This window comes from Varanus komodoensis, unplaced genomic scaffold (assembly GCF_004798865.1).
Source record: "Varanus komodoensis strain SLA01 unplaced genomic scaffold, ASM479886v1 scaffold22, whole genome shotgun sequence".
Classification (NCBI taxonomy): Eukaryota; Metazoa; Chordata; class Lepidosauria; order Squamata; family Varanidae; genus Varanus; species Varanus komodoensis.
The window spans coordinates 7241446-7252527 of record NW_025335606.1 but is presented as its reverse complement, the minus strand read 5'-3'; the positions used below and the strand labels follow the sequence as shown (position 1 = coordinate 7252527).

Below are 11082 nucleotides of genomic sequence, written 5' to 3'. Positions count from 1 at the left end.
GGTGAGTGGATATCGTGTTTTTTCTCGGTACCATACTATAATTTGCATTGGTACCATTTGGATTATGTCGCTAGGTGGTTTTTTTTTTTCGGTACCGAAATATTAATGGCATCGGTACGGGCGGGTTATATCACTGACTAGAGATTGTTCTCGGTACCATACTATAATTCACATCGGTACCGTGGGAATATAATTGTGTCTTATCATTACTTTATTTTTAACCTCTAGAGGGCGAACGTGCGGTCTTCAAGACTGAGCAAAATGGCGGACACTCCGCTCTATTTATACCACAAAGGGGGAGGGGAGCGGAGTTTTCCGCCAAAAACCGTTAGCTTTCTAATCTTCCGGCCTAGGCACTGCGCAGGCGCGGCAACCCATATGTGTGAATGCACAGGTGGCCACTCGAAGAACATCAGTTACAGGTAAGCAACCTGCTTTTCTTTTTGTATGCAATATTTGAATAAAGTAAAATAAAGTAACCAATTTACATAGTTGATTAAATACATACCAGGATTCCTTCAGAAAAAAAAAGATTCAGTCAATGGATTTCTAGATATGGAGCAACATTACAGCATCACATGGGCAGATAGTCATACTGGGTTGTTGTGTTCTATGAAACCTGACTGTTTTCCTCAAGGTGACTGTGTGCGCGTTTGTGCACAGATGCATATGTGTGTGAGCAAGGCACTCTGATAACCCATGGTTTGTTCTAGCAGTTGTTCAAACCCTGATGGGTACTTGCATTATCCAAAACAAGGAGAGCAATTACTTCATGGGTTGGCAGGATTAGATACAAAACCACATGTGAATAGCAATAAGAACCACCCACACTTCTTGTTATCTCACCATGTTTCCACCAATGACCTCCCATCCATTGATGCCCAAATGGCACTTCAAAGCAGTTGCCACTTGTCTGGAGGCCTTTTCCCCCTCAGTCCCGAAAAAGTGTGCAAATGTGTTCATAATTGTTTTCAGGCTCTAGGATTTTCCTAATATAACACCCACACACATGCTTCCCAAGGATGAGAATTTGTGTGGATTAGAGGTTTCGTCAGACAAAATTGTCACCAATTTTGTCACCCTGAATCTGTCTGCAAAGCAGTAGGGGAGGACAGGAAGGAAAAATCTCAGTATTGTGCAGTGAAGTGAGGAGACAGGTTGGTTAAATCACAGTAGAACTGTATCTGTAGATTTGAGAAAGCAGAAGCAGTCAGAATGGACTTTGCAGGCCATCAAGACCAACCTACTGTTCAATGCAGAATCTGGTAGACAAATTCAACAATATAGTTCATGTTCAAATTTAAGCAGTATCTTTTGTGTCCATTTTGAGAAAGCAAAGAATGAATGAAGCTCTCAAAAGCTGTGCTTTGCTGGGTAATTTTAGCAGGGTTGGAAGGAAGCGGCTTTTATCCTTTGCTTGAAGACAGAGAAAACAAAAATAATGAAGGTGTTCTGCATCAGGCAGGGTTTCCCATCCCATCCATCCTGCTTTTATAACTGTATTGCCTTTGTGAGTCCTTGAATGTACTTTCCTCTTGTGGTATTGTACCCACACTTATTTATTGATAGTTACGAATAATTTTAGTAAGTATCATTTTATAAATCACTGATTATACAGACTCTTACTTGAGTTCCCCCAAGGAAGCCGCAAAAGCTTTCCTGTCTGGTCAAAGGAGTGTTGTTTGAAAATATAATGTGGTTTTGGCTTCCTTGGAAAGAAGATAAAAAAAATCTCTTTCTACCATTGGCTTCACACAAACAGTTACCTGTGTCCATACTGAATCTTATTTTCTTAATAATGGCAATAACAAGTAAACCTAATAGAGCACAGTTTTCTTCAGCGAGCACTTATTTTTGAGTTTCTCAACCTGGACCACAGCTCTGCCCATATTATTAAGTTCTTAAAGTGTTAAGAAGGAAATGCTTTTTAATTGGACAGGTTGGTATTCTGCCATGCCATATGCATACAACAATTTCGGTCACCTAAACAAATAGCAATGCTTGCTACATAGAAAGATCCATATGTTTAGAAGTACCCTTCATGACCTGAGAGCACCAGAAAATTAGCATTTCTGTTTCCTTAAGCTAATTTTCATCTCTTTCTCCTTCACTCGGCTTTCCAGCACTCTTCTGCCTGAACCAGATGGCTGACCTTTTTTGCTGGGAGGTGTTATACATTAGGGATCAGCATGGTGCACTGGTGGCTTACTGGCCAGTTTCCAGTGGAGGACCTGCTACCAGCAAGGGATTCGCACCTTCATTTCATCTAGCAATTTTCTTCTAAAGTCAATCTGTTGTTCTTGAGCAGTGACTAGTCAGTCTGTTTTAACTAAGGTTAGTTAAATTCTTAGTTAATACAGGTTGAGAGTGTGCTGTGCATTCTTGCTCTGGTAATTTTCAAACCTGTTGTAGGACTGTGGCTTCCTATAAGCAAATCAGACTGAGCAAGAGTGGAGTCTACCTACTTGCTTTATACAACAAAGCGAATATGTATTTTTTGTAGGCGTCAGAGCTGTGTGGTCATTTCTATTGTATGGTCTCTTTTCAGTGTCTGGGGTAAATTGTATCAGTTTCAAGAGTAAGTTAGCATATAATCAAGGGAAGAGCCTTGGGGGATAAGGGGAAAGCAGGAGATCTGCATGTCTCTTGCTGGAGTTCTCTTCCTCTTGGATATGCATGTGAGTATCTGCTCCCTCCCTTCAAAGTTCAGACTGTTAGCTTAAGCAAATCAGATAAATTCCATGTCTTCAACATCTCAGTAAGATAAAATAATGAAGAAACCATCCATTAATCTCCTTACTGGCAGGTTTGATAGAAATTAAGAAATCCCATTTCTGTTTCTCCCCAGATTCCTTTAATTTGACAGTCCAGTTTTGGTATCAATTTTACCCCAGTTATTTTCACAGATGGTATCTTTGTTCCACTAATCTTCATATTATTAATATTTTCTAAATTAGCACTAAGAGTTCGTAATTTATTTTCTTGCAGGCCCCATATCTCTCATTCTGTTCTATAAAAAGCCCCTATCCAAACTACTGAGTGAATCTTGCTTTAGAATTAGAATTTTTATTCTGTTACAGATTTACCATGTAATTGCGCAGCTTTATTCAGGTTGTCTGAAACTCTAAGGTAGTGACTTCATATTAACTGAAAAAGTGAAATTGAGGTTGCCTTATTCATGTAAGATCTTTGGTTCATGTAACCAAGCATTTACCCTTCAATATCAGCATCTCTTCAGTGTCTCAGGTGTAGATCTTCCACAGCTGTCCTTCTTGGGAACTTTTAATGAGTGATGTCAGGAATTGAATCTGGTACATTGTGCATTCATAGTGTTGCAACTGAGCTATGGATATCCCTGCCTTCTCAGCTATTTGGAGGAGGCTTCCCTTCCAATAATTTCCTCAGAATAAGGGTCTGTAGGAAATTGTCACACTTCATTTTACTCTCTGCATATTGTTGATTGCTTTCACACCAAAGGGCTTCAGAACTGCAAGGGCATTGCATAAAAGAGATGCTCTGTATATTCTTCTGCATGGCCAAGATCTATAAAGTTTACCCACAAGTTAAGCACAGTCCAGCAAAGATTCCCTGGAATGTTAATTAATTATTCCCTCTTTCTGGTAGTTGCATTTCTTCCTACTTTACTGTAGATAGGGAATTAACAATGAATTATTCCTTAGCTTCTGTTTTCCTTCGGAGAAAGGCTTTTTTTATTTAAAAAAATATTACTGGTTCATTTGCCTCACCCCATTCTATATTTTGTATCAAATTAAGAATAAAACTACAAGGAGGGAAACTTTTAATTAAAATCAGGGAAGAATTTAAAAGCCTCAAGAGTACACACTGGATAGGGTGACATTACACTGGCATGTTATTGCAACAAAAACAACCTCACCAGAGATTAGGTCTAAAAAACAGAATACAGTGTTGGAAGCAACCAAATAAATGAACAAAGGATGACAATTCGAAATAAAAGAGTTCACATAGAAGCAACTTTCATCTTTCTGACTAAACTTCTTTTGTAAAAGCAGAACGGAACGTGGCAGTTCCCAACAACAAAACAAACACTGCCTTTCCTGAGGTTTGGAAGGCCATCAGATGATGGTCATCTTGCATTTATACTCTGACTTCTTCTCTCGTGAGGAACTGAAGGCAGATTACATAATTCTGTTTTATCCTCATGACAACAACCCTGTGAGGTGGGTTGGGCTGCAAGTCTGCAGCTGGCCTAGAGTCACTCAAGGCTTGAGTGGGGACTAGAACCTAGATTTCCTGGGTTTCCAGTTCAGTACTCTCACCACCACACCAGCTCTCAATAAACTGAAGAGTCTTCTGGCACCTTAAAGACTTAGCAGATTTCTTGTTCATAAGCTTTTTCTGGATGTGCATTTTTCAGACAGATAAAATGTTATATGCACATGGATATGTCTCTATCGTATGCCACTCAGCACATTACTGGATTTTGCAGATCTGTATATAAACATGTTTCAAAGTTGTAACACAGATAATGTGCACACAAAAATCCATTCGTAGATGTGCGTGTGTGCACGCATGCGCACACGCACACACATGGCGGGAGGGAGAGTTGTCAACAGTATATGCACTTTCTTGTGGAGTTATGTCTCTTATTTCTCCATTTGTGGTTTTAAGATGGGGTCCCTCTTCCGCTTCACATATTTTAGACCATTCTTGTATAGTTAAATTACCATGGCTGAATTGGTACCTCAGTGATGCTTGCCTAGCTTTGTTTTCAAATACAGATGTAATCTGTGATGTGACTGCGTGGTATAAAAGGGGTTGGCTTCAGCAATATGCGATTTGTACCAAACCAGACACATTTTTTGTTTTCACCTGGAGGCCGAGCTGCTAAAAAGACTAACGAACTCTCTGTAATAAACTTGTGAGCAGCTGATCTATGTGGAGAGGCTAATCTCTGCACTTTCATTTGCAGTGCATCAGATCCATAGGCTTCATTGATTTCTTTCTGAGAAATAAAAGAAGAGCCCACAGAATGGCGTGATGTTTGCTCCTGAAGGACAGTAACTTACGCTTTTTGCTCTCTTTGCAGGTATTGAAAAATATCACTTGGTACTCAGAACGTGTGTTAACAGAAATCTCACTGGGGAGTCTCCTGATACTGGTTGTAATAAGAACTATCCAGTACAACATGACAAGAACAAGGGTAAGATTTTTTGCTTGGGCTGATTTTATTTTGATCAGACTTGCAGGTTACCATAATCACAAACCAGTTCCCTAAAGGGAGAGGGCTGTTATTTGTTTGTTTGTTTATTGAAAGCTTTTGTATGCCGTCCTATTATACAAGATTTCAGGACGGCTTACAATATTTAAAAAGACAATTAAAACAACAGTTTCAATAAATAATAAAACAGAACAAAACAATAAATCACAAAATAAACAGAGCGACTAAACTTAAAAACTATTAAAGTTTAAAATACTGTTTAAATAAAAAGGTTTCGGTCTGGCGCCAAAAAGAGTATAAACTTGGCGCCAGGCGTACCTCTCTGGAAAGTACATTCCAGAGTCTGGGTGCCACAGCAGAGAAGGCCCTACTCCGAGTTGATGACCTTTTTACCTCTCTTAGAGGTAATGAGAAAGAATATCATACACATGTAAAGAATCTGAGGAGAAACAGTTTTAAAATGATGTTACAATGTTGCATCTTTCCACAGATAAGCATGAGAATTGAAAATGTTGGAAAGGTGAAAGTTTGGTAAACTGGCCACTTAGAGTCAAACTAGTAATAGAGACATTTATCAAGAATGGCTTCTAGTAAACTTCCTTTTTTCTGTTGAATATATGATGCTGCTTCTGGCAAACAGGCCTTTGGTTGTGCTAGCCCAGTATTATCTACTGTGAATGGCAAAAACTCTTTAGGGTCTTGACAAGAGGTTTTTCACAAGCTCTCTACCTGTCATTGTTTGATGCTAGTGTTGAAGCTTATCTACTCTATGCCAAAGCAGCCAATATGCTAAGTTTTTCAAAAAGTATGTAAAAAAGTTTGCAAAACAGCATTCTGTATGATTCTTGAACAGCTAGAATTCTGCAATTTCCTTTTTAAAAGGGCATGCTTTATTTAAACATTGTGTCACTAAAAAGGGAATCTGTGCGATTACTTTTTTTGTGTGTTAAACTATTCTTTGAATAAAATAAATAATAAAGCCTGGAAAAATAAGGAAAGCTGTTGTTCATGCTCTGACAACAGTTAAATATGCAGCCAGGCATTACAAATACATAGTGGTACCCATTTAAGAGACTCAGTCATATGAAATTATGGTTGTATGAGTGATCCCTAAAGCTTACCCCTAAAATCAGAACACAAGTTTGGTTTGTCTTTATTGCAACCTTGCCTCCGGTAAACGGATGTTAGGCTAGTGTGCGGTTTCTTTTTGACAGGTCGTGCTGTATACAGAAAGGATAGTCTGATGTGTGTTTTTTCCCCTCCTCATCTCCAACAGGACAAATACCTTCATACAAATTGTTTGGCAGCTTTAGCCAATATGTCAGCACAGTTCCGCTCACTTCATCAGTATGCCGCTCAGAGGATCATCAGGTAAATACAAGCCTTTTACAAAATATTTAAACGAGCTTCAGCCTAAATTCTGCAGGAAAGATACTTGAGTTTCCTATTGCTCGAATTTGAATATTCACCCAAGTAAATTCTGTTCAGAGTCATGGAGTCCAAACTGAGTTTTGAAGTGCCATGCAGTACGTTCCATTTATGCTGTAGCTATTTATTTATTTATTTACTTGGTTACTTACTAATGACACCTCCTTTTGGCAATGCAAAATGCAGAATTACATGGTATAGATGGCAAACACTAATACTTCTAAACCTGAATAAGTATTAGGCTATTGTTAATATTTCAGGGAAAGTGCAATGGAATCTGCATTGCTCACTGGATTTAAGAAATAAATATACTAGTGTGTTATATATGAGAAATGTGATAATTGCAGAGTCATGCTTCTTCTATGGTAGAAGTCATTCTGTGATGATGCATCTTATTTGGGTGCATAATGCTGCTTGATGTGCCATTTCTGACATGTTGAACCTTCTACATTCAGGGAATCCTTTCCACATTTGTCTGCCTGTGAAGAAATTCCTGTGCATCAGCCTTAGAATCTTGTACAACCTGCAAAGGATTCTAGTGTGCATCTTAAGTTTGTAGCCCCACCTGTGTGGCTCTGCCCCTGCCACATGCCAACCAAGAGAGCACCTGTGCCTTAGCACAGAGAAAATCAGTACTCATGGACAAGTAATCTTTGCTGATTTTCTTATAATCAGTACCTTTCCAAGAAATTTCAACATTTGATAGAATATCATTGAAAAGCATTGTCCCTAAAGATGTGTGAAATTTGTGAACATCAAACATATGCACTTAAAAGATATGCAATATTCTTCTCTCATCCTACAAGACTGACTTGTTAGCCAAATTATAAAAACTCTGGTTAGAACCAGAGAACTTAGTCTCGTATTCCAGGTTCAATGCAAGTGGAAAACTTACCCCAGGGCAGCTGTGATGTTTATGGGTCCCATGTGCCCTGGACAGCTCCATTTTCAGTCTTGTGCTTGCCAAGTTCATCCAATCCAATAAGAAACCTCTACTTTATCAAGTATGTCCTTTTTGAAACAAGCTTAATGCCACAATAGAACCCCTGCTTGAATCTAAACACTGTTCCTCTAGTGTCTTCCAAGCCATTAACACCTCAACCCAGCATTTCTTCTTCACAGTATTTCTAGGACATTTCTTTGAACAATTGTAACACTAAGTAAAACCTCATCTTAAATAAAACATGGACCCTGGGAATACTCTGAGAAAAACCTTTGCTGTCATTTTATTGACTTTTGAGCAGCTCTGCTTGCCTAGTTTCCAAAATGTGGATTCACTGCTGGCTCTGCTTGAGCTCCGAAACCTGCATCTGTTACTCTGAGCATCGCTCTTTCCTTGATACACTGTGCTTATTGCCTCTGTTTCATGCCTGTGCGATATTTGCAGGGGCACTACATATTTTTCCAAACAAATCCACACATCAACTGTAGCTTTTGCTTAGCATCTGCATAAGAGGAGAACTTAGGGAACTGGATAAAGCATTTGTACCTCTGTGTGCCAAGAGGATTAGGAGTAAGCAGAAACCTTGGAAGGAGCTCCTTGATGAGACCCCTCTTCAGGGCTAATTCACTGCAAATCACTAGGAACGTGTTCTGTTTGGGTGGTAGGGTCCATCCTTCTTCCAGAGTGATAGATATCAGTTGAAACAAAGAATGAGTGTCCCCCCTTTTTATGCCATATTAGACTTCATGTCTTACTTTCTCCATGTGAAACACTTTAGTGTAGTTCATGTCTTGACGAGCACCTTCTTTTCTGAACACTAGCTTCAGTTTGTCCCTGGATGCATCTGTGTTAGGCCAGTCCAAATCCTATTTGATGATCTGGTTTGTGCAACATGACAGCTCACCACAGCCGATCAGCTATGGGGACATGTCATGTCACGTGAACCCAGAGTGACTTCTGCAAGGTGGCTTATTTTTCATGAACAAGTCACATTGAGAACCCATGGCTTGTTTTTGGATTGTTGATACTGATGGTAGTTTGTTGTGTCGTCCAGACTGGTTTGTTGTGTCGTCCAGATTGCCCTTCCCAGACTGGGAAGGGCAATATTCTTGTGATTTCCCAAGAAAAGCTGGAGACTTGCCCAGCCATAGCAGCAAAAAACTTGTGCTGCTAGCTTTGTAAGTGTATATATTTAGAATTGTCATGGAACTGCAGTATCTGCAGCAGGAAGTGCTCCAAAGAGGAAATGCAAAAAATGCAGGAGTTGTTATCTTCCCTTCCTGGAGTAGTTAAAATTCAGGAAGTGTTGAAAAGGTGGAGAACTGAGTGTCTCCTAAAACTGAGAGAATTATTGCAGTGGGAAATACAGTCTTTCCATTCCTTTTGTGAATCTTTTTTTGATTCTTTTCTCCCCAATTTTGAATCAACAATGTGGCAAGTGGATCCTGGCAACTATGTGCGAATTAGCCTGTGTGCAGGTTCCCTTGTCAATCTGCTCCCTGTGCCGTTTCCTTTAACAGTGAAGACTTACAAGGGAAAAAACCAGACAAAGCCACATATATCAAACAACTGTAAGAACATGCTTGTGAAATACAGTAAAAGAAGAAAAAGAAGATGACAACGATGGTGATGAAGAACACAGTTTCATGTGCTAAAAAAAATGTACCACCGTTGCTCTTTTCTTGAAGTTCTAGTAAAATAAAAGCTGATAGTGAATAAAAAGGGGTGGTGATGAGAAGAGGAGGACAGAAAAGGTGGATTCTACAATGTAGGATTCTGTGATACATGGTGGAACCAGCTGGCGAACTGAGGTGGAGAGCAAGCCACAGTAAGCCTGATCCTCTGTTGAGCATAATGTGGGTTGTTCCATGAACCACTAATCCACCATGGCTTATTTGCAACAAAGCAGGGCAGGTTGAGGTCATTAATGATGGTCATTTCATCCAAAACCACCTGCATTGATGCTAATCATTTGCATCCAGCCCAGTTTTGGGGGTAGAACCCTCTCAGCTTGCCCTGGTGGATGACCAGAGGCTAGTGTAGCCCTCTTGGTTTTTGTCGACCTCTCTGCCATTTTCGATAATACCAGATCTTCCTGCAAAGCTAAAGACTCATTTTGGTGCTTCCTGTCAAGATCCATTGGGTTCTTACCATCCAGTTGAAGATCAGTGCTCCAGTGCATTTATTGTTGGTTTAACAAGAGCACTACTTTTCACTCCATAGACATTGTTTTCTGATTTATCATACTAGAACATAAGTAGCAATAGTTCCTATATAAAGGACACCTTTATACATTCCAGAGCTAATACTTATTTAATTTTGATTGTATTTCATTGTAGCAAAATTGATCTGCCATGACAAAAACTGTAACTCTTGTCTAAAACACTCAAGTCCAGAAAATGTGGAATGGATTATAATCAAACAGTGGGACCTTACCTTTGAGAGTGAGCTAAGAACCTTGAGAGACAATTATATATGCAGGTTTTCAGTGGAGCTGGTCAAGAAATTGAACAGCAAAGATATTTTTAGGTAACACGTTGAGTGTAAGGAGTGAGTGTATGATTCTAGGTGAAGTACAAGTTTAATGTTAAGCACTATTTTAAAGTTAGTGCTGCTGCATCACCATCTTCTTTAAGAAACACAATATCTGAGGAACTCTAACTCAAAATCTACTTAGCACCACAACTGACAGGATACAGACAGCTATAATTCAAGATTCACCAGATGCTCTAATAATTCTTGCCTAAATGTGAGAAGTAATTCAGCTTCTGTGGAGGATTTTTCTAATCCTTTCCTGAGTACAGATTGCCAGTAGTTTTAAATTATGGAGACTGTTGTACATTAAAGATTGAATTGAGACTCATCATTTATACTTCACAAGGAGTGCCGTAAAGCAGAACTTTATATCACAGAGTAATTCTCATCATGTTGAATACTGACAGATTTGTGTAAATCTTCACACTCAGCTCTTGGCAATGAAACTAGAAGTAGTGAATGACTTGAATGGACAGTGTCCTTGAATGTAATCATCATTGGAACAATCCTTAATTGGATGTTGAATGTTGCTTATGTATTTATGTATGTAATTAGGGTCCCAGTCTGAGATTATGATGCAACTCATAGTGTTTAGACTGTCCTTTACATTTTTCTAGCTTTGAAAAATATGCTAATGAAGTTTCTTACATGCCTGGTTGCTTTGCTGCCATGCTAATGACTCCAGTACGGATAATCATCTCATAAAAGAACAGCATGTTTATGGGAAGTAGGAGATAAGCAGTGGAAAACCAGTGTTGTAACTTTAGCTCAGGTGACAGCGGTGGCGAGGAGCGCCTTCCTTCAGCTTCGGCTGATACATCAGCTGCGTCCCTTCCTGGAGAACAACTGCCTGGCGACAGTGACACGCGTGCTGGTAACTTCCCGATTAGATTTCTGTAACGCGCTCTACGTGGGGCTACCCTTGAAGACGGTCCGGATACTTCAATTGGTGCAGAATAGAGCTGCCAGGTTGCTG

The 11082-nt window shown here is 39.5% G+C and overlaps 1 protein-coding gene across 6 annotated transcripts in view; it reads left to right on the top strand.

Annotated features, from left to right (window-relative positions):
* Window positions 1-11082, top strand: part of DYM (dymeclin) — a 223858-nt gene that overhangs the window by 99271 nt on the left and 113505 nt on the right. For all 6 annotated transcript variants that reach the window (XM_044431104.1, XM_044431105.1, XM_044431103.1 and 3 more), the window contains 2 exons: window positions 5069-5182; window positions 6477-6571. In XM_044431104.1, coding sequence (XP_044287039.1) covers window positions 5069-5182; window positions 6477-6571 — 209 coding nt within the window. The remainder of the gene's footprint in view (window positions 1-5068; window positions 5183-6476; window positions 6572-11082) is intronic.